General features: G+C 35.1%; 4 protein-coding genes across 4 annotated transcripts; all 4 read right to left on the minus strand.

The window, feature by feature from the left end:
- Window positions 1-218: 218 nt before the first annotated feature.
- On the minus strand, window positions 219-1,793 carry LOC113331075 (serpin-ZXA-like). The gene is made up of 2 exons (XM_026577860.1): window positions 1,278-1,793; window positions 219-1,188 (listed from the first exon to the last, which is right to left on the minus strand). The coding sequence occupies exon 2, from the start codon at window positions 974-976 to the stop codon at window positions 353-355; it is 624 nt and encodes a 207-aa protein (XP_026433645.1). The 5' UTR covers window positions 977-1,188; window positions 1,278-1,793; the 3' UTR covers window positions 219-352.
- A 903-nt stretch (window positions 1,794-2,696) lies between these two features.
- LOC113347286 (serpin-Z7-like) lies at window positions 2,697-5,371 on the minus strand. The gene is made up of 6 exons (XM_026590913.1): window positions 5,281-5,371; window positions 4,732-4,847; window positions 3,658-3,894; window positions 3,209-3,483; window positions 2,929-3,074; window positions 2,697-2,821 (listed from the first exon to the last, which is right to left on the minus strand). Exons 1-6 carry the CDS (start codon window positions 5,369-5,371, stop codon window positions 2,697-2,699), a joined length of 990 nt encoding a protein of 329 aa, XP_026446698.1.
- A 1,125-nt stretch (window positions 5,372-6,496) lies between these two features.
- LOC113331080 (serpin-ZXA-like) lies at window positions 6,497-7,881 on the minus strand. Its single transcript, XM_026577864.1, has 2 exons — window positions 7,559-7,881; window positions 6,497-7,460 (listed from the first exon to the last, which is right to left on the minus strand). Exons 1-2 carry the CDS (start codon window positions 7,574-7,576, stop codon window positions 6,654-6,656), a joined length of 825 nt encoding a protein of 274 aa, XP_026433649.1. The 5' UTR covers window positions 7,577-7,881; the 3' UTR covers window positions 6,497-6,653.
- Window positions 7,882-8,023: 142 nt separating this feature from the next.
- On the minus strand, window positions 8,024-11,701 carry LOC113294025. The gene is made up of 2 exons (XM_026542456.1): window positions 10,944-11,701; window positions 8,024-9,901 (listed from the first exon to the last, which is right to left on the minus strand). Exons 1-2 carry the CDS (start codon window positions 11,553-11,555, stop codon window positions 9,539-9,541), a joined length of 975 nt encoding a protein of 324 aa, XP_026398241.1. The 5' UTR covers window positions 11,556-11,701; the 3' UTR covers window positions 8,024-9,538.
- Window positions 11,702-24,691: the final 12,990 nt, after the last annotated feature.

Genomic DNA, 24,691 nt, shown 5'->3' on the forward strand with positions numbered 1-24,691 from the left:
TTTGGTGCGCAGGTGGATCTACCCTCTTGTGTTGAACTAGAGTTACTAACACTTACCAAACTATAGTTGAACTGGATAGTTAAGAGACAAATTATATATTAATCATTACAGGTTCTACATATAAGTGAAGAGTTTCTTTCCGGATTAAAACAAATTACATCCACGGAAATGTCGAGAAGGCTTAGGCACAAGGCAACAACAAGAAAGGAAAAAGAACATAAAATCCAAGAAAAGCACGCTCAAGCTCAAAACTGAGTAGCTCAAGAGCAACACTACATGAGTCCAACGCATAAACTTGTGCACCCCATCATCTACCAAATTAAAGTGATCGGGCTGCACATTGATCATGAAATCAAGCCAACCGGGGATTAAGAACATGACCCATGAACAAAACCACCCCATTAGCATTGTCTCTTATAATAAACATGAATGGATGATCAGCAATGAAGTCTATAGGTTCTGATACGTTTAATGACAATAGCATACAAACAATAGCAGTTGCGGCAGCAGCTTCAGTTCCTTCTTCATCAACCTCAACAAAGCACTTGTGATAAACTCCGGAAACAGCAAGGTTAATACTGGATCCATCTTCGGATTTTGGACTAGTGCGCATCACCATCTCAGTCAGCTCTGCTCGACGAGAATCAAAAATCAAATCTAGATCCATGTTTTCTTTAAAAACTCTCGTCACGTCGAACCCAAATGATATCTTAAATTTAGGAATTTTAAGATGTCTGACTTCAACACGTCTAGTTGGGAGATGACGGTCTATGAAACCCGAATCCGAACTAACTTGCTCAATCATATTGCCTAGTCCATCTCGTCTGTCAGGTAAAAATATGTACATAGCAAAGTTGTCTTGTTGATCATTTGGCTGGTTACTTACATTGATAGAATTGAATTGTTTGTATGGGAGTTGAAGTACTTTGAATCCGGGATAACAAGAAACAAAATGATCTTCGTAGCTGTCGGTCATGAAAGGGACCGTAACCGGTGACGAGGTTTCATCTTTGAGTGGATTGTTTTTGATGGATCAAATTTTTGTTCCCAAGATCCTTTGAAGTAGAGTGCGTTCACCAGTACAAGCATTGAGTTTTCGTTGATTGCATCATCAGGGATGAGATCTTGAATGAGTCCATTTGTCTCCTTTTCAACCCATTTGTTCACCTTCTCTGTAACTTCTTTTGCCTGCTTAACATTTCGGGTTTGATTGATTAGCAATACAGAAGAAGATCCTTCAGTTAATTACTCAGTTTATATTAGAAATTAAGTCTTACCTTATTTTTGAAATCCACAGCCTCAGCATCAGCTCCATAGATTGAATTAGCAACTTCTTTGAAAGCAGGTTTTAGAGTACATGAATTATCCACCCAAACACCGTTGACAAAAGACAATTTGGTTCCTCCATCACTTCCACTGCAGACACGGGCTTGATCTACAGATTTAATCAGGCGAGAACTTACCGAATTGAGATGATCGAGGCTGTCAGACTTGAGGAACTCCAATAACTGTTTTAAGGTTGCACCGTTTGATCCAGAAGTCAATAAACCAAGACTAACATAAATCGAAAAGGGTGAAAATACAAAATTCTGATCTTTTGCTTCGTTTAGCCAGACGTGGTTGACGAGCTGAAGACATGAATCCATTTGGACGCTTAGCGGTAACCTAGAATTGAAATCCACGACTACGAGTATATACTAGCTAAGACTAAAAGAGATAGAAAACAAAGAGTATATAGGCTAATCTATAGCCTATAGGTGGATTTTATAATTTTAGAAAAAAGACTTTGGTGGATTATCAAATGAGATACCTTTAAAGTGATGACGGACTCGGGTCACAGCTCACTGTTGCCATACTCCCTATTCTCTCTCCACGTCTCTCCAAGACAGTTGACTACTAATTGTGAAGTGTCCCGATTTTGTTATTTTTATTTATTACCAATCGAAATATCATTCAATTGGAAACTTCCGTCTCACAGCTTACGTTTACAGTGAGCTGGAATGATTTGCTGGGCTTACATGACAAATGAAATAAGATGAGATCCTCCTTCAATGAAAAAGTTAAAATCATTTTTTTTGTGAAATTCTAACGGGAGTAGTCAAATGATTTCAAGTGACTTCTAGGGAGTTCCCAAATCTACTATTAGTTCATAGTGATTTTTGCAGAGTCTCCTAATGTCTTTTGTTATTGGGTAGAATTTTTTTTTAAGTAATTTAAATTCTCTGAAACTCCATGTTATTGGATTAAGATTTCATAAGAGCCACTCCAACACTCCTGTTATTCAAAAGAGAATTGAAAGTCATTGATTTGTTATTTTTAGAGATTTGAAGAGACTTTTTTTTTAGAAAATATGCATGATAGAAATCTCTCCCTAAGAGGTAATATTTTGGGAGACTTGAAAATTTGGGAAATATTTGTTTTTGTGAGTTGTGAATTTTTTTCTCTTTTCTTGTTTTAGCTGAAGACGAAAAAGCGGGCCATTTACAACGAAAAAATGCTAATTAGTGGAGAGATAGCATAGATAATAAAATATGGGACGAGTTGAAAACTTAAGCATAAGGCAATAGTGAGATTTATTTTGACAATGAATTCATATTTTACTAGGTATTTGTGGTACTTTTATTAACATTTTTTTATCGATCAAAAAGAATAGAAAAAGCTAAAATAAAGCTGCAAACAACAACAAAGACCACTGCCTATTGAAGAAACGGTAAAGACCGCTGCATAACATGCTCGTCGACATCTTCTATAACTGGATCAACGTGATTTTTTGCAAGATCGCTAACCATTTCTTCACGATTAGCTTTTAGAGGTGGGAATTCTAAGTCCCATGAAGAATCAAACTCCACTAGTTTATTTGCCGATACTTTGTTAGCAACTTTAGATTTACGTGTTTTTTCTTTTTTAAACTTGAGAGAGTTCCCATACCTGTACCATTGGGTTTCATACCCAATTTCATACCAATTCCTACAATTGGCTTTGATGAAGACGGCTTTGCGATGCTAACCTTTGGATCTTCAGAAACTAGCTGGGAAATTCCTACCTCTCGTTCATCTTCTCCGACTCCATGAAACCTGTTATGGGATTCAATATCATGTGGAATGGCGGGATCATAGGATGAGGTGCTTGCACTTTCAACATTCTTTTTGCATACGCCTTTCTTTTTTTTATAACAAGAAACAAAATGATTGTATGGGAGTTTAAGTACTTTGAAACCGGGATAACAAGAAACAAAATGATTTCTTTGTTGTCCGTCATGAAAGGGACCATAACCGATGAAGAGATTTTATAGCTGAGATAAAAGTTAGAGTGAATTGTTTTTGATGGATCAAATTTTTTCTTCCAAGATCCTTTGAAGTAGAGTGCATTTACAAGTACAAGGGATGTATCTTCTCTGATCGCATCACCAGGGATGAGATTTTGAATGAGTCCATTTGTTTCATTTTCAACCCATTTATTCACCATATCCGTAATTTCTTTGGCCTGCATAAAAAGACGAAACTAATTGCTCATTTTCATAGAAAAACAAACAACATTTCCATGACGCGCTAGTATTTGCTTAAACAAAGATATGAGATGTTGGAAGCCATTGCTTAGAAACCGGTATGAAAACTATTGAAAATGTGGATGAATAAATTTTTGGTGTTATTATGTCACCTTATTTTGGAAATCCACGGCCTCAGCTCCTGCCCTATAGACCGAACTAGCAACTTCCTTGAAAGAAGGTTTTGAAGAGCAAGTGTTCTCCACCCAAACACCATTGGCAATCGATATTTTGGGTCCTCCATCAATCCGGGATTGATCAAAAGAATCAATCAGTTGAGAACTAACTGAATTAAGATGATCAAGGCTATCAGACTTGAGGAATGCCAACAACTGTTTTAAGGTTGCACCCTGCGATCCAAAAGTTAGTAAACCAAGAGCAACATAAATTGAAAATGGAGAAAATGCAAACTTTTGTTTTTTCGCTTCATTTTTCCAGACGTGCTTGACCAGTGGTAGACACGAATCCATTTGGACACTTAAAGGTAACCTGGAGTTTGGTTTTGAGGATCTAGGAAACCTGGATTTGAAGAAATTCATGAACATATTTTTGATATCAAGGAACAATAAAGAGCTTTAGAATTTGAAGTTATCAGCTTACATATATGTTGGGCATATTATCTATCACAACACCAATATTTATTCCCTTGTAATTAGCTTTTAAATATTGGATATCTTAAATGTTTGAATATATTTCTTCAAACATCGTCCTCTCCTTGATGACTTGTGCCGAAATAAATTGCCTCACTAAAACTTTGACAAGGAAATCCCCAGTGGGATAAAATCTTGGTACAACTCTTCACATGTAGTACTTCACATGTTATCTTGTACTGTACATGTAGTTCATCACATGCAATACGGTTTTCAAAGACCGGAGAGCCTAAGTTAATTGTCTCGTTAATACTTCGCCAGGAAAACCCAGAGGGATAAAACCTGAACTAAAGAAAAGGAGTACAATATTAAGCAAACTTAGAACATAGTTGGACTTGAATATGTTGCCTCATTAAAACCTTTACAAGGAAAACTCAGTGGGATAAAACCTTGATGAAGGGAAAAGAGTACAACGTGACAGATGCAAGTAAAGGTGATCTGTCGCAGATGATCACTTTGCTCCGTGGAAGTTGACTAGTTGCTTCACAACTCTTAAGGCAGAAAATCCTCGTAGGAAAGACAGTAGGAAAAAACTGCCTTATACTTTTTGACTTCTAACATAGCCCTACGATAACCATCCATAGTGTACGCTTGCGCAGCTCTCATAAATGCCTTAGCAGCGGCGAAGTTGTGGTACCACCTGATGATATCCCCTGCATTGTGAAAAAATGACAACTGAATATGCCCTCAATATTATATGTAAATTACATCGGCAAAGATAACTAGGAGTTGTCCCGCGCTACATAGCTCAAGGGTTAAACTTTAAAGGAGATGAGTTTCTAACAAATGTAACACGACTATAAAGTGTTGTTGTAGCCTATAAATAAGCATTTCTATCATCAGTTGTAACATGAGCAAGAAAATTAATAACAGTGATTTTATAGTTCAAGAGAGTCTTGCTTCACCAACACTACTAGAGAGACAGGAGCTCTGTATGAGCAACACTAAACCAGCTCATACATCTCTAGAAATTGTTCTATCAAAAATGAGTGTTCATCAAACACCAAAAATTCAACATAGTATCATCAAAATATTAAAAATTCAACACAGTTACAGTATGAGAGAAGTACCCTAGCATGTACAAACATGCTAGTTTGTTATTGATATGTACAGCCATATCAGATGTTTGCTTAAATTCCTCTTTAAAATCCGAACAGCCAAAATCAAACAATGGCATAATTTTGTAATCAAAATTCGAATCTAACAATAAGAAATTGCATATTAAACCCATGAAATCAAAATCAAAATTTCTATCTAGTTTAACATTATCATCAAAGATGAAATTGAACGCAAAAAGAAAACATCAAAGATGCATAAACATATAAATACCCTAACAACCAAAATCAAACAGTGGCATAATTTCGTAATCAAAATTTTAATCTAACACTAAGAAACTGCCTATTAAACCCTCTTTCAAACCTATTTCTTGAAATCAAAATCAAAATTTCTATCCAGTTTAACGTTATCATCAAAGATGAAATTGAACCCAAAAAAATAACATAAAAGATGCATAAACATATAAAACATCAAAACCCTAGCCTAATTTTCAATCTATATCCAGACGTGGAAGTCAAAATGGGGAAAAAGATTAGAAATCCAATTTCTAGGGTTTACATCAAGATTTTAGGAAGACTGATTTTTCATACCTGAGATTACAGATCAGTGGAACTTATAATTAAATGAACTTATAGATGAGTTTAGACTTCGATTTCTTTGCGTTTTGGCTCTCTTGTTCAGTCTTAGAGAAAAACTCTGGTATCTCTATTGAAGACATTGTATGATGATTGAAACTGACAAGAGGACAAGGTGAACATGACCAGAAAAGGAAATAACAAGAACCAGAAGAAGAACATGAATAGGAACAGGAAGAAGAAGAAGAAGATGGGTGTGGTGTATGTTCTGTGGAACAAGAAAAATTAGCTCTTTGGAGAGCTGGTTTTTGAAGAAATAGAAATGAAGAGTACGACGAGAAATAAAAGATTTGAGTAACAACATCTAGACATCGAGGCTGATTAATGATAACTATTTCACCAATGATTGTATAATTTTTTGATAATCACGTTTAGCAAACGTATAATGAGATCCAAATATGCAGTGTCAGGAGTCCACAAAAGTTGATGTCGGGACTCTGATAGCTATCCCTTATGCCTATCCTCTCGACATTTATACGGTGTTTGGATGTGCTATCCCAACACCCACGTAAGCCACAGTCAAATAATAACCAGTAACTGTAAAAGAATATAATAATAAAAAAATCAGAAGTTGGATACGGACAGGGAAAAACATGTCATAAAATAAAAAGGTAAGGGCAAAAACGTCCAAATGCCAAAATACATTTAGTTTTGGTCACGTTCGCCAACAGAAGATAGATTTCACCCTATTATTGAAATCAAACATAGTTTCGATCAAACACCCGATTAAATGAACATCAATAAAATCAGTGTCAAAGAAGAATAAAATCAAGAGGTTAACAGAGGATTAAGAACATATCCGGTGAACAATACCACTCCAGTATAGCTGTCTTCGATCATAAACATGAATGGATGATCTGCAACAAAATCCACAGTAGGAGGTGAATAAACTGGACCACAAGATCCAAAAGTAGCACAAATAACAGCAGTAGAAGCAGCAGCTTCAGTTCGTTCTTCGTCAACTTCAACAAAACACTTGTGAATAACAGATTTAACTAAACAATCTGAGTTTTCCATTCCAGTCAATTCAGCTTGGAAACCGAAAGGCAACACTAACCCCATTTCTTGGAGAACTGTTTTCGCGTCAAAATCAAACGTTATCTTAAACTTTGGAATCTTGAACTGTCCTGTTCGTACCGATGGTGGATCTTCTAAAACACATTGATTCAAAAAGCTAGCTGAATCAGTAGTTGCCTTTTGTACCAAGTCGCCAAGTCCATCGCGTCTATCAGGTAAAATTATATACATAGAAATCTTGGTCTTTGCTTGTGCTTGCACTTGGTATGGGAGTTTGAGAACTTTGAAGCCATTGTGACATGATATATATTGGTATCTCTCTCTGCTGTGCATAAATGGGATTTGAAAACAAGAACGTCCATCAAGTGAATAGAATTCTGAGTTCCTGGTTAAGTCTTTATCAAACTGACCTGGACACCATGATCCTTTGAAATAGAGTGCATTCACCAATATAATCTTTGTGCTACTGTCGACTAATCCTTCCGGAATCAGATCTTTGATTAATCCGTTGGTTTTCTGTTCCACCCATTTGTTCACCTCCAGTCTCGCTTCATTAGCCTTCACAAACAGAAAACCAAATACATGGTCGGTAATTTATACTAATTGAAAATATATACTGTGTCGAATCTTTACAATTACGAAAGACAGAAATTTACCTTAAATATGAAATCCATAGCTTCAACGACTGCTTGAACTCGCCAACTCTCTGTATCTTGGATTTAGGACACAAGATTGCTCGACCCAAACACTATTAACACAAGACAATTTGAATCCTTGACTATTGCTGCATGTCTGGGTCTCATTCAATGATTTGGTAACTTCAGAACAAAACGCATTAAGATCATCAAGATTTTCAGATTTTAAAAACCTTAATAACTGGTTTAGTGTTTCACCTTTTGCTCCAAAAGTTAATAATCCTAGAGCAGAATAGATTGACAACGGGGAATACACTAAATTCTTTCCCTTAGCCTCTTCTGAACTAACTTTCTTCATTATTTCCATTGATGATAAATCTTTCTTCGACTGACTCGAGTAATTATACTTGGAATCCAGAGAAGAAAGAAAAGAGAGGAATGGTGATTCTGAATCTCATGGAGGGGTTTATATAGATTTTGGAAATTCTATATGTAGGTTATACTCAGCGTAGCTTTAGTTTTAAGAGTTATATAATTGAACAAGAATTGAGAAACCGTGTAATATAGGATATCGGACTCATCGGAGTATAGAAACCAATACCATCCGGTGTTAGGAAACTGACTTTTTCCTATGTGTTTGACTACTTCGATCTTGTTTCTCGAGGTCGATACTGCAGATAGTGTGGCACCAAGCACAGTACAATAAATGGTGGCGTCAAATATGGATAAGTGGGAGTGGCAATTCTTGGTTGCTAACCTGTTCCAAAGCCTCTTTACAAAATCGCATAGTTTCAACCACGAGAAAAAAAAAATTGTCATTGCTAATTATTGGATCCGCCTCTGGGCGCAATTATTATGAAAAGTCAATGAGAAGAAACACAGCCAGTTTTGCTAGTGCACACAGTCATGACAGAGTGCCCATATACACTACAAAAAACTTTGGTGGTAGATGTCAATTTCTGTGGTGATTCACCACTTGTGAGTGCCATTCATGGATTCATAAGTCTCTTCTTGTGTTAACTCAGAGGTGATGGGGATGAATGACCAGCTGCCATGGGGATTATGATCATAAACATGCAAGGGTGAGCTGTTGCAGAATCCATAGGTAGTATGGAAACAAGCTCCAACTGTAGCTGATATGTAGTATTTTGGGTTCCTATTTCGACAGCTTTAACAAAACCCCTGGGTGGACTAAGAGAAATGAATTCTGTCTTTACTTTTTCCTCAACATTACATCTGATCACCATCCCCTGCAGCTTGAAAGGCAAATCTAGAACAACTATCAAAGTTTTAACATGTGGTACATCTTGAGAGGGGGTCACCAGAATCTTACTAGGATCCTAGTCAGATTCAGAAAATCCAGCTAAAAACTAGTCACACTTTTCGCGAACTGAATACTTGAATTCATTAGTCAAAACAAGTTGCTGCAAAAAGGATGGAGTGCAAAGAACCAGAAGGTTTCAATTTTCAACAAATTTAAGCATATAGAAGGCGAGAAAGGCACATAGCAGATTACACAATCAGAACTATCAATATGCAAAGAATCAGCTTGCCAAAAAACTGACATGTAGATCCACTCACCAGACTCGTATTACCAAGGCATACAAACAACATTCTATCAGACTCAAGTACTTCGCCTAACAGCTTCTGCACACTAATGTGTAGCTTTTTTGAACCCTAATATGTAGATAGCGACCCACCATTCTGTTTATCATTCTTCAAGAAAAGACTAAATTTACAAAATTAGTCCTTTTGAATTTCAAATGGCCAAATAATCAAAGGTATTCACACTTTAATGTTACAATGGTGGCATCACATACCTGACCGAGTTGATGAATTAAGATCCCACACACAACAGTCACCTATTTCGAAGAAAATCTTGTCCTGAGAATGGACGATACCCAACAACTGGAGCAACATCTTCATTGACAATCTTTCACTTCTCAGGAATGGAAATTGGTGAATGGAGAATGCATTAATTAGAATCACGTATGCTAAACTCTAGCTCTCCTTGGTGCAATGGGCATCTGTACCATGCTGAGAACAATGCTTGTAACCCATACTGCTTAAATAATCTCGGATCTCTTTGGCACTACTGTTACTGGCCTGAAGCAATCGTTCATCTTCTTCGTAGATTAGATACGGTGCTTCACCACCCTTTCTAGATAATATCTTCGATGCTCCTTTCAATACGTGGTACTCCCAGCCTTGAACATCAATCTTGATCAAATGCACACGAATTGAATCTGGGATAACTTCATTCAAAGGGAGGGACCTAACTTGAAGTTCAATTTCTTCATTCGACTTGAATGCCAGCTTTGCACCAACAGCAGAAACAGCACTGTTGTCTAGCCGACCGACCAACTGGTAAGATAAGCAACAAGAATGAGTAGTGAACATCAAAACTAGATCAAATTATTTCTGCATTCCTTCCACCAGCTAATTCAAATGCTTATATAAATTCAAAACACGTGCATAAAATTAGTGGATAATTGAATTGTGATACAGAGAGATGATAGGATAAACCAGTTGCATTGACTAGATGTGGTATGAAGATGGTGGTTACGCATATCTTGTGTCTCAGGTACTTGGTCCTAATTCAAATCTTAAATAGCAAAACTCAGAATACTGGCCAGCAATTAGATGTACTACTCCCAAAACTTAGCAACCTCGTCGTCTCAAGGTAGATCCGTAGATAATAATTATTTCATTAAAAGGAGAAATTGCATTATCAATCAGGGGAAAGGATCTAGGTCTCTTTGCTTCCAGCAAGTCTCCCCTATACTGCCTCATTTCACTTATCATTGAAATCAGAGATCCACTAAAGAAGTCTATCGACTCCGTCTTACTCGTGCACAACTATTTCCATATAGATCATGTCATTATTACCCAATGAACAGCAAGATAAATAAAAATAGAACCATAGATTATATCTTCCCACGCAATGTTATTATCCAACTCAAGGGCACTATATCCTAGTGAAGTTCTGGATTTTTGGTGTGTGTCTCTTATGGGTACACTCGAATCTTTTACAAGTACACACGAGCACGTAACAGTAAGTTCCAAAACCTAAGTGAAGGCATAAACTTGGTGGCTTCTAATCTCACATTGCATAATTTCATTAAGTGCTATATAAATTGTGTCCATTTGTTATTTCTTCCCTCTGGAAATTGGAAATTCATTCTTTTCGGCCATGAGCTAATTACAAGTCACAAAATTCAGTCCTAACAAGTAGTTGTTCGTAAGAAGATCTGAATCACCGAAACCCCTAAACTTCATTGTAACAATGCTCAAATGGCAAGTGATCTGTACATTTTAACAGAATCAACAGAATCATAAAAATAAAACCTTTATGGCGGATTCAAAACAATACCAAGAAGTGAATACAACTCAAATCCCAATTTACCTTATGAAAAGTAATATTTCCATGTAGATCGGAAGCAGCAGCATCAAAGACAGTAACCTTATCACCAACTCTATTAAAAAAGATCCCATCACAAATCCTTTGCAAATTCTCAAAAACAGGTTCAAATGCTAAAACTTTAAAACCCATAGCAGAGGCAGCAAAAGTAGCCATACCCACATTAGCTCCAACATCAACAACATACCCATCATCTTTACTCTTCACTTTCTCCAAAACTTCTTGAATTGTTACAGAAATATCGGGTTTCCTAAAGGGTTTCCCTTTCATCATTCTAACAATGTTTTTATGTGGTTTATCTGGTAATGAACCTAGATCAGCTATTGAGTATAGAAATGGGTAACGCACACCTTCAACAACATTAGCAATAACTGGGTAAGATTGAGGTGATTTTAAACAATCATATGGATTGAAAGAACTAAATATACTAAGGGTTTGTGTGGAGAACTGATTTATGAAACTAGGGTTTGGATTTGAAGTTCTAGATGAAGATAAGAAGAAGAAAAAGATGAGGAAAAGTGAGATCGGAAAAAACAATAGAAGATTTCTGTTTGAGAAAATTTGTGATTGTTTATCTCTTTTCCAAGCATTTGCCATTTCACTACTAGATGTCCCTCACTCAAATTCTAGTATTCAGTTCTGTTTCACTAGTGTCTTTGCATAAATCAGTAATGGCTTTGGTGGTTTGATCTAACTTTCATTAACTTCTTCTGTTCTGAATCTGAGTGTTTATTTACTGATGTTCCCGTTTTTTACTTCAATAAAAAAACGGAACTATTGGGTAGACACGGAAGCAAGTACATATCGGATAGTTCCCGATAAAAGCTTTGTCAGCTGCATATTCACAATCTTACCGGAGGCGGGACTAGGGCTGAACATGGGTCGGTCTGGGTCGGTTTTGGTCTCACCCGCCACCCAACCCACTGCTGGTGGGTAACAGAAGTTGTCACCCACAACCAACCCACCATTACAATGGGTCGGTTTTCACCCGACCCATATTACGGTGGGTGGTGGGTTACCCACCATAAAATACAATGAACATTACATTACAGTTATACAGACTTATAATCTTACTGTTGAACTTACCTGTATCCAAATAACGAAGACTCTTACAAATTGGATGTAATAGCTTTTATTAAAAAGCTGACCCCAAATCGAGTGTAGACAATTAAAATCCAGAAAAGTAAGAAGTTGGTGCAAAGTTGCAAACTGCATGCAAAGTGGTAAAGCTAGGATGCTAACTTCAATGAAGAGAAGTTAGCGATGATTAGGTTTGGCGTTATATATCATTACTTCAACGGTTGTGGTTCATCTAGGATAGGTAATCTAAGGGTTAGCATTAACATAGAAATATTTAGGTGGGTGGGTGGGCTGGGTCGGGTGAGGGAAGCTTTCACCCACAGTCGACCCACCATACGATGGGTTTTGATGCTGTGACCCGTAGTCGACCCACTCCTAGATGGGTTGGCTCGGGTGCAGATAATTTCAGGCGGTAGTGGGTTGGGTTGGTGGGTTGAGTCGGTTTTGTGCAGCCCTAGGCGGGACAATGTGGGATAATTATGGGACTAGTGTGGATTCCTGTGGAACAATCTAAAAAATCAGTTAAAATTTGTATGGTAGGTTTGGTTAGAGACAATTTCGAAAAATTTATAATTCCATAAATCAAAAATCCTTCTATTCATATAAATTCCTCGCATGTTTGGTAATTCAGTTAGATATATGGGACTCATAAAGTTTCCTTATGTTAAGTTTCATGTACTGTTTACATTATACTACAAATATTAATATTGTATATTTATCGAATTTTAGGATTAAAAATGTGGATCTACAAATTCCTTGATAAGTTTCTCCAAATTTTAGGGGGAAATGACCGGACTCCATATGGAGAATTAGTTGGAAAAATGATTTCCACCGGAAACATGATTCCAGGGAATTTGGGCAACCAAATGTGTAGGGAAAACGTAATTCCACCGAATTCTCTGGACAAAATAAATTCCACCTTTAAAATTCCATCCAAACCCACCATTAGCTCATTATTATATTTAAGGTCTGGATTCCTTGTCACATATTTGTCTCGTCTCTTATCTTCTCACCTTTAGTGTTTTCGGTTTGTTTATTTTTAGATTTATGGTTTGGATTCATTGTCCTATCTATCGTCTCACTTTAGTGTTTTTGGCTTTCTTTTTGGTAAGAAGAAGTCGAGGTATAAGTTTTTCTGTGGACTAAGGCGGGAAGGAATGGCTCACCCGGAAAAGAAAATCTAGTATTTTGAGTCAATTAAAAGTCAGACAGATCAATAGACATCGGTGCATCATAAAAGTCTATTGTCTATTTGGCCATGTTTGCATGATATATTTCAGCGACTCTGAGGACATATAAGTAGGGTCCTGAAATTTTGATGAGCATGAACGAGGAAAACTTGGAGCGTTTTTTTAATGCAACAAAAAATTCATGTACTCATTGATTCCAAGTATTTTGTTTTTAATAAAATCTAATAATGAAATAAAAAAAATATACGCCAACCACATAATTTGTCTCTCTTATAAAACTTATATATCTCAAATAAAATTGAGCTTGCAAAAGTCTAACTACAAAAAAAAAGCCAATTTTTTTTTGAAAAAGTGATTGTGTCGGTCCAACGAAAGGACCAGCATCGCTATTTGAACCTCGATTTCCTCGCACTCTTATTAGCAAACTCATTAATCAGCTTTCGAAGATCAACTATACCTAAAACCTACTCCCAATAGATCCCACAAATCTCAAATTTGACTTCATCAATAATTTAAATTTCAGAAAATTTTCTTCCGTCGATGCACTATAAAAGGAATAATTAACAATATTATATAAGCAACGGAAGTGAACGGAGAACAATCATGTCTCTTCAAGAAAATTTAAGATATTGATAGCATCATTTGTGTCTGTTGGCAAAATCTCTGTAATGATTTCCAATTCGGAAAATAACTTGCGCCCGAGATCAGATATCATTCCACTCTTAAGAATGGTTTCAAGATAAGTACATCATGCTTTCAAACGGTCATCATCCATTGAATTCAAGTTCTTCGAGCTAAACAAAAATTCAATAAAAATGTCGTATGTTTTGTATTGATCGGCAACATAAATAAAACATACAGTTCTAATTTTTCTTTAGACAATCATACTAGTTCATCTTCGGAGCCACTCTTATCAAAGTGTCTCCTTCGACAAACTTGTCGTCGCGTGACATAAAACCAAAGATCAATGCCCATTCCAACAACAATTTCTGTAGCAACCGTCATAGCATTCTGAAACTCAGTTTTTCTATACTTCTTGAAATACATAATGAGCCCTTTGGTTTAATAACATTAGTTTGCATGGTTTTGGATTGTAAGCTTTTGTTAACTATGTTAATATTACGTAATACAAGTGGAGTGCACGTGAGTTGCACGTCGACAAACAATATGCTATTTTATACACATATACCATGTTCGGAAAAATATGACGCTGCCATCAAATGTTTCTCAACGCATACCAACAGTAAATAAATTTTTTCTTTTTTTGGTTTAGAATTAAACCAATCAAAAATACATCACTCAACACTATCACATGATTTCAAGGAATCTTGAAAAACAACATTTCTGGTACATGTTCCAGCAATATATGAGAAATACCAATTCTTGAATAATACTTTTGTTGGGTTTTTGGGACTCCCCTGGACAAAGCAACATATAATTGTCCATGACTAAACACGTGTTCTTGTAGGCAGAGACCAGTATGTGGTATGGTTTTCCCCTGAGACTTTTTTATCGTAAGAGCAAAAATTGCACGAACTTGAACTACTTTCATGTAAACTTAAAAGGCAGTTTCAACTCCATTGGGGGTTCTAGGGGTATCCTTGGAATCAACACTCTCATCTCTGAGTAGCTACATGTGCCAATTTATGTATCAATGAAATTTGTGAATAGTGTTCGACACAGTAACCTTGTATCGTTACAAAGGCCATACTCTAGATCAAGGTTCCTCAAGTGAATAATCGGAGCACCTATCTAGTATAATCTTGTGATTAGGTAATCCACCTGGAGCAACACTATTGAGAAAAGTTTTCGTCCACAAATTCTTATGATCATTTTCAACTGTGTCAAAGGAGTTATAGACTACCTCGGCTCCCGAAAAGATTTCAATAACTTTCTGATTTAGCTTTTTGACAACATCATTCTTTGGAATGTCCTCTGACTCATATAAACTTTATCATATGCATTTTTTCAAGTCATGGAAAAAATCGTCAATCAATCTTCTAACAGACTACTCTTCGTCTCATTCCAATACAATATTATATGGAAGTTTCACCATTTCGTCTGTAACATAAGGCTTAACTCAATCTCCAATTTGTAGCAAGAATTCTAAGAAATCAAAGTTCAACCTTGAACGCATGTCTTCTTTGAGATGAAATACATTGACATCTTTCAATAATTTTGCATTAGTGAAGCATGCACCTATTGTCTGTGCTCGTGTGCCACGTTCAACCATAGGCAACACTTAACGGAAATCACCACCTAAAACCAAAATTTTAACTCTGAATAGTATCTCGAATTTAGTTAGGTCTCTTAATGTCCGATCCAAAGATTCAAATGCATAAAGGTTTTCCATTGATTCGTCCCAAATAATCAAGCTATCCTTCTGAATGAGATCTATCAAATCATCTTTCATACTTATGTTGCATGTAGTTGTTGAGTCTTCTAGTGCAGGAATAAGATATGTCAAATCATCTTGATTGAGCATTACACCCACCTGCCATCATGGTTGCAGCAATCCTTGATGTCTCTGTTGCAGTTGTAATATGTCCTTCATTTTTCAGATAGGCCAACATCATCCTATACATAAAAGTTTTCCCTATACCACTTAGACCATCAACAGGGCCGGACCCATAGGGTAATCAGGGAAAGGCCCACTTTGGGGCAGCAACAGCCCAGTTTTATATTAGGTGTATTCTTACAAATAAAATACAGTAGGGACTTACTGATGAAACTACAAATATTGGGGGGTTTATTTTCGAATATTCTATAAACTCGTTAATTTCTCTCCGGTCTTTTCTTTGACCGAAGATTTTTTCTCGTTTCAACTTTTACTATTGATTGAAAAATGTGTTCTACTCTTTAAATTATTTAAAGAAGTTTTAAACCTAGAAAGGTGTTCTAGATAACCACCAAATCCTCTTGTATTCTTTGAGTCTGGGATTATTGATCGAAAGATGTAACTTGATAATCCCTTTCATTTCTCCATTTTTATAATTTTAACGTGAGCAAGATCCCTTTATACTTATAAATTCATACTACCTCACATTTTGGTAGACATTTTTCTCAATAAAAATTAGACGGTAATGTATTTGAACCAAATATTGGGGATATTTCTCGTCCTATGATGCTCTCTACGTACCCATAAAAATTGAGCACAATCCTAAATACTGAATCTCACCATATACTAATCTCAATTTAGCGGTTGAGAATTTGTTAATTTGAGAATGTCGATTTTCAAAGTAGTAGATGGTGGAGTTATACGCTTTGTAAGACGAACATATTCCTAAAATATTAGCTTCAAATCTGTTATCGTTTAGATTTTATTCCCCAAAAATGGCGTATAATGTATGAGATAATGTGATAACAAAAATGTAAAAAGGTCCTCCTTTATTACCATGGTTAATTCAAAAATTATTTATGTCTTGTTGAGGGTGTTCAATTCGTTGATTTTGGTGCTTTTTTGAAGTAAAAAAATAATTACTTACTTTTTATTATTAGAGTTATAGCAAAGATAATATTTGGGGGCACAAAAATTATTTTTGATTCAGAGCAAAAACTTCTCAGGAACGGCCCTGCCATCGATAATGAATATAAAACTGTCGCGAAGAGTAGTGGGATTCACTACCCTGCAAAAATGAGAATCAAATACCATAAATAAAAACCTCCGCCTCACTCTTAATGAACACATGTCTACATGCTAATTTTAATATCATTTCTAGGAATGTTTATAAATTCTAAGATGTCATTCATTTATCCATCTTTTGATTGTAATACTTCATATTCATCATCAAACAAACACTACCACCACCTCTTGAATCTTCCACATGGATATGTGTTGCAAGAAAGTAGTGTAACAACATAGGGTTGTTGCCACAACAGCACAACAAATCCAAATGATTATTGATCCTTATCCATGAGATTAAAACATGAATTCCACAACAAAACAAAAATGGAGATGACAACATACTAAAATTTGATCTCTTTAATCGCTAAAACTATCACCACCACTTTTAGATTTGCGACATAAAGTTAGATTCTATGTAGTAATTCACTAATTTGCAATTCACTAAGTTTTAATAAACAATAGAATTTAGATTTGATCCAACGAAGAATAAATATCAAGTCATTTGTGTATCAACTACAATAAAAAACAAACAAACATGTAAGCGATATGCAACTGACGAAATATTTGTTGAAGTATTGACTATTAACTGACAAAAATATTTAACGGGTTATGGTAAAGGTATCTGGAGAAGACTTCATGCTCACGAAGAATCGAGATGTTATAGTTGGCAATCAAACTGGACAACATAAAATCTATTATTGGTGGTGAATCTAACATAAACGAAAAATAATATTCGCAAATATTATTCGGAAAAACAAAAGGTAATGAGGCGATATCCTAATAAAACTTTACTTATTCAGAAGTCAGTTTATTGGAATTTGTCTATTGTAGCATTTCAAGTGACCGTATGTAGAATCGACACTCAAGACACTCTTACTAAATGTTGATTATATAGCCATATATATCTACCTTGAATCTTAATATGTATAGTGTCGCTAAAATATGTTGGTATTTAACCTATGTTTTTATGTTATTTGTCGACTGAACATTACCACCACAACTTTTCAGATTGCTACTAAAACCAAAATGACTGGCTGGTGGCGAATAGAGCTCAGTAAAGTTTATTCAATAACTTCAAATTGTGTCATTTCAACTGATTATATCCATTCCATCAAAAAAAAAAACCCAAACAACATAACAGAACTCAACTAGGAACAAATATAACTCAAAATGACTGGTAACGACAATTCACTTGTCAAATGCATGCCTCTGGTTTTTGTGTATCCTGCCAATAGATGACAAATCTTCTGGATGAACTGGAATAGATTTTCCTTCCACAGACAAATCATTTTTCCTGAAGAACCTACATCTTCTGTGATGGTTGGGTGTTCGTATCTCTTCATTAAATCTGGACCAAGAGTAGAACTAAGTTCTTGTAGCAGAAGATCGATAGCACCTTGTTTTGTGTTGGAACGAAGATGATCTTCAATCATGTGTTGAAGAAATTCATACCATAATTCACGAACTCATGTAGGGCTACATAAGGGTAACAACATGCAGAAAAGTCTTCTCAAAGACAAAAGAACTTGCACTTTTATTGCTTCAAGAAGCGTATTGTGGATTGCAGTATCACTTTCTAACAAAGCAAGATACCGCGCCACTTCTCTGTACGTAAAAAAGGTATCATAACCTACCTTTAGCATGTCCTCGAAAAAAGTTAATGTTATGAATCGATTAGGAACGCAACGGAAATTTCATGTTTACGGTTTTTCCAATAAAAAATCCAATATGAAATTTGATGTTAATAATATCAACTAGGATACTTGTGTACCTAATTAGCTAGCTTAATCCAATCTCCATGCACAACAAACTCTAACGATAAATTTTTTTCCCAAAAGCTTTGTCTTCAATCACGGAGTTGCTAAAATCAAACGCTATTAATAGATGCGTCAGATAATCAGACGATAATATTAAATTTGTTTCATGAGAAAAGTTGATTATAAAACCATGTACACGAAACATTGATTATAACCCCATCTGACTGTAGATGCGTTTGTAAGTAGCGTGTGAAGCGAAACATATTTCATAACACTGTTTGTTATACGAACGCTGGTAATACCCACGTCTATTTACTCGTATTTCATAAAAACACAAATAATAATCATATCTAGAATGAAATGTTTTTAATGGCATTGTTTGAAGAAACATACTAATTAAAAGCATTTAAAGGCGACAGACTTAATAAATATGTCCCACTATAAGACACCACTTTTAAAATGGTATCGATTTCATATAATATTTACAAATGCTTCTAAACGTGCACTATCTTATAAAAGCGTTTAGCCGTATTTGGTAATTTCCACATTTGACATAGCAATCTAGGAATTCAGCAATTTAACAATTTTTGCAACCTGGTTTTTAGCAACAATATTGCGGATGATCTAAGTGGTATCCAAACTGGCTATGAGGTTCCTTCTCATGCGAGCAAACCTAGTGCTAAGTGGGGTGACACATGAATTTCTTTCTCAAAAAAAAAGAAAAAAAAATCTAGCCTTACCAATTAAAAAAGAAGTTGTCTATTTTTCCTTTATGATAAGGCGTTTATTCTTCTAGGGGTAACTTACCCCAACTAAAAACAGATTAAAGTAGGGGCAAAGTCTTTTCTAACTAGGAGCAAAGTCAATGGTAATGTGTTTATTATTCTTTAAGGATATCTCTGTCCATATTAGCTTTTTTCTTTTCTTTTTTGTAATATTAGTTATATTTTTCATATTCCTTGCTTCTTTGGTTAAGCTTACTGTACTTTTTTATATGTGTGATATATCTTAGCACTTTGTAGATGTGCTTCCAATTCATTTATGTTTTTCGAATTCAATACCACCTCCATTTCAGAAAAAGTGATACTTTCACTTTTTCATATTTTCCTAAAAATATGCCAAACTGAAGAAAAAAATGAAAGTATCACTTTTCCTAAAATGGAGGGAGTATTTAATTACACTCATATGAAATCGATTATATTATTTAATTTCAAAAATTTTGGGCATCCACTTGCAATGATCCTGGTGCTGTCAGGAGACTATTTAAAGTTGGTCTTTTTAGCAGGTATGTAGTGAACTGTATTTTGATTATTTGTCCTCTCTTACTTCTATTAAAGTGGATAACTTAATCACTAACCTTGTTTGATAGTGAGACTTGTAAAGAAACTGGTGTCGTAAACACAAAGCCTGAGTTTCTTTTGAGTATCAGCTCCAATATCATAATGGGAGCGCGATTTTTATACGAAGGTTTACAACAAGTAAGTGTGTACACATTTTTTCTAAATTCTGTCACTTTGATTGTTGGTAAATGCGAGATATTAATTAGGGATCCTTAAATTCGTGCATCAAATGAATGATGAGAATTATCATCCTGGTTATCGCAAATCAATCTTACCAAGGTAAGATTACCTTTACAAGTAATTTTTGGTTTATTTCACTTGAACAAATCTACCTCTTTCCAAAGATATTTGTATAAATACTTGATAGATTTCACACTTGAACAAATCTACACATTGATGTGGCGGTTGTACTTCTTCAAAAGCGATGGATTATACAGAGTAATTATGAGTGGTGTTCGTCACTCTTTGGAATTTCTTTTGGATGACCAAAACAACCATTAACGATAAAATGATTTTGTAGAGGTAAAAATAAGAATTATCGAAGAGGAAATTTTTTTATTTCAAAACACTCTTCTAAGGAAAAGTTTTGTCATTGCTAAAAAACGATAAATAAAAGTTACCGTCCAGAGACTATCGTTTTGGTTCCAGATAGCATTGTTTAGAGATAAAATTAGTGATACTAAAAATATATTTTTGACACATTTATTTTTACAGTAAACATGTTTTTCAACTAAAAGAAAATGTTCTCGCTAAAACAGCGACTTGGTGATGAAATACTTGGTCATTAAAAAATTTCAATGACAAATATAATTCGGTTTAATAATTGTCACTGTAAGCCAACATAATAGCTCAATTGAAAGTTTAGTTGTACGCTTCCAATATTAGTCTTCCAATATTTTCATGGTTAATAATTTACCACTCGTCTACAATATTTATTAGTCCAAAATAATGAATTATTTGAGATGTCGAGGAAGCAAGCAAAAATGAAAGAGAATTATTTATTTTACAATGACCTTAAATTTTGTAATTGAAATAAAAATTAGTGAGTTTTATAGCTTTCTTATTAACAAAATTAATTTTGGCATCTCGAATCGAGCAACGCCATGCTCAAGCAATATGTTCACTTTGTATTTACTTTATTTAGATGACAACACATTCGAACATGAAAAAATATGAATGTAGTATAAGAAAACAGAAAGGGGTTTCTATTCATTAAGATCTGACCTAGCTTGGAGGCTAAGATTCTTTGTTTATACGGATCATGAGTATAAATCCATCATGACCTGGTGGTACGTAGTGAGTAAAATAGATGGTTGAAAAATATTCCTTACTGATAAGACAATAAGACAAGTTTAGTATAATGTTCCTTTAATTCTCTACTACATTGTAAGAATGATCTTCGTTTATGTATGCGATTCCCGTAATACTTGATCATCAAAAACCAAAACAAGAAAAAGAAGAAAAAATTAAGAAGAGGAGAACAATCTACAATTTCTTGGACAAAACTTATTTAAACCAAGACGAGTTAGAAACTTTCTTTAAGAAATCATCAACCTCACATATATGTTGTAACCGTTTGATGACGGCATGTCACCCAAAGTAAAATAGTTTCTTTCGTCGTTGATATAACATTGGAATAACGAAAACAATGAACATACTCTGATGTGGCTAGCACAACCTCTTTTTTAATGCTTAACCAAATATGCAAGTTACTATTTTCTAATACTTTGTGGATCAAAATTTATGAATGCAATGGAGAGATAGTGGTGATGGAAAATTTGGCCCAAAAAGGAGAGTGAAAACGTTAATATAGAATTGTTGTTCTTCTGACTTTAAGTCTCTTGTTCAATTATTGTAAACATAATATTTAACTTTTCTTAATATAATTCGCATGTATAATTGGGTAATTGAATATTGGCTTCAATATACAATGAAATCATATTAACAACGTTCTCGAATTCAAGACTTGTACAAATTTGATTCGACCAAGCACATACTAAAATATTTTTTAGGTGATACTTTAGTTAGAGAAAAAAGTAAACTGACAACTTATTCTCTTACAATGAGACTCAATCATCACTACTTATTGGGGATCATACCCATTGGAGATGCGTCATTTTCAATAGATATACATGGTGTATAAGGGGATTGGTTAGGTCTTATATGAACCATCACACCTATTGGAGATATATTCTCATCTCCAACAGACATTCGTGATATCTAATGAGGATGGTTATGCCTGTTCTAACTAAGAGTACTTTTTATATCAGGGTTTTAACAATGATATGTCAATTTGACACGAGATGCTCACCATCGTAGCAGCAAACCAAACACAGAAACCTTTTTATTTTCTATGTGATTGGAATGTTGAAATATCCAACATTCTCCCATTAAATTCAAAAACCAAAAAAATAAAAACTCATAAAACTGAAGTGACAACATCACTCAAGTGACTACCTATGTACCTGATGGGATGAAGATAACGTAGTTCAAGCAAAGTTGAGGATAAGTATCATCATAGAGATCACTTAGTGTAAGAAATTCAAAGCATTGTCAAGATCCTGTGGTTAAGGAATCTTAAACCAGGTAGTCTTTATGATAAAACTATAATTTACACACAATTTAAGCTCAGGGATATGGAATAAACTAGTTCATCTTTAAAAATAAATCTTGTTAGAGCACTGCTCGGTCGAACTCGCAAGCGTTTCTATCTCAAGCTTGTTTGTCAAGTTAAGTTGTCAAAACTATAAGTCTTGATTTCCAGTTTACTTATAGCTAAGTCTCGGATTAGGATAGAAAGTGTAGTTGAGTTTTATACTTCACGGCGTTCATCGATTGAAGACGAAGAACTACTAAGGGGAGCTTTCTATTTGAGAAAAAAGTCGTATAGCTATATAGACTTGGATTATACACATTTGATATTTTGAGCTGAGTTTAACTCGCTTACATATTTCTCGAAATATGTGTTGGTAAGATTTCGCTTTAACCAAGTTCATATTATATTCTTGACGAAAGACAAAAGATGATAATGTGAAAATCGCCTGGTAACATCTTACATGGTTCGTGTGAGACAACCATTTGATGTAGACTATGAATGTTTCGTATTGATTTATCGATCATTTGAAAATTTCTTTGAAGCTAATAGTTTGTGTGAGACAACTATTGTTGTATTCTAATAATGTTTCAATGATTGAAATGAGAGTTTAGAACAATTAACCATGATTGGATATAGCACAGTATACGTACTTGTATGACTGTTGCAAGTTATTCCAAGTCCGGGAAACATAGTATGCATACCCGAATGCGTACTGGTTGGTTAGTTAAAAGTCTGGGAACTTAGTATGCATTCCCGTATGCGTACCTGCGTAAGTTCAAATCCGGGAATCCAACTGAGTTTGGTGGTATACGATAGTATGCGTACCCGTTCGCATATTTGCGAACCCAGACCAAGTCTGGCCACTTAGGTATGCGTACCTGTTTGCATACTTGAGTAGGTTATGTTCTAACATTGGTTTATTCATGAACTAATACATTTATAAATTAAGGAATGCAATCTTTTGGAAACCGTGGCTATAATGTTCATGAATTGATTCGAGTGAATCAAAATCAATATTGCTTCAATTGTGTCTTGTATACTTCTATGAAAATATAGACAATTGGACATCTTTATAACTAGTTTCATTTGAATCATTTGAACTAGTTGTGTTAAAATGAACAAGGTTGATAGGAAAGTGTTCATATGGCTACTTTGGTTAATTATTGTTGAGCCAACAAGGTGTACACGTTTAGGTACGGTTACCTATATCTAAATGAATTCACTTTCATTTGTGTGTAACAAGCTAAGTTTGATCTAACGGTTTAAAGATATTAGCTTGATTCTAATCAGGTTTTCATCTAATGGTGAATATTGAATGCTTCATTACCAAGGTAACATTGATTGTAAACCCTGATTTGAAGACTATATAAGGGAGAACTCTAGCAACTGGGAAACATAATCCCCACACCTTATGTGTGATACTAGTTGCGACTAGAGTCAATTCTCCTTTAACCTAGGTTTTTCTAAAACCATTAGGTTAACGACTTAAAGACTTCATTGGGATTGTGAAGCCAGACCCAACTATTTTCTCTGTAGTCGCGTGTTCTGATCTTGATTTATTCTATCATATTGAGTAATATCTTCTCTAAGATTTGCTTGAGATTTAATCTCTGATAGGCAAGATAAAAAGTAGTCACAAACATCTTCGTCTCATCGTTTGTGATTCCCCAATATCTTGCTTCACTACCATACGGTTAATATTATTATGAGGTGATTGATATTACTAGGTTGTTCTTCGGGAATAAGTCTGGTGTATCAATTAGTTCATGTTCACCTTGATTTATCAAGAGACGGAACAAAACTCATAGGTATTTCTGTGGGAGACAGATTTATCTATTCAATAGACTTTTTGTGTGAGACAGATTGGTTTATCAAATTCTTCGACTTTGGGTCGTAACAACTCTTAGTTGTGGGTGAGATCAGCTACGGTAATCAAGTGCATAGAGTCATGCTGGGATTCAGAGGCATAAGGAACGCGACTGTACCTTAATCAGTGTGAGATTGGTTAGGGCTAAACTCCAAAGTTAACTTGTAGTATGCTAGTGTCTGTAGCGGCTTGATACAGTATGGTGTTCAAATCTGGACTAGGTCCTGGGGTTTTTCTATATTTGCGGTTTCCTCGTTAACAAAACTTATGGTGTTCGT

Source organism: Papaver somniferum, chromosome 1, assembly GCF_003573695.1.
Source record: "Papaver somniferum cultivar HN1 chromosome 1, ASM357369v1, whole genome shotgun sequence".
Lineage (NCBI taxonomy): Eukaryota > Viridiplantae > Streptophyta > Magnoliopsida > Ranunculales > Papaveraceae > Papaver > Papaver somniferum.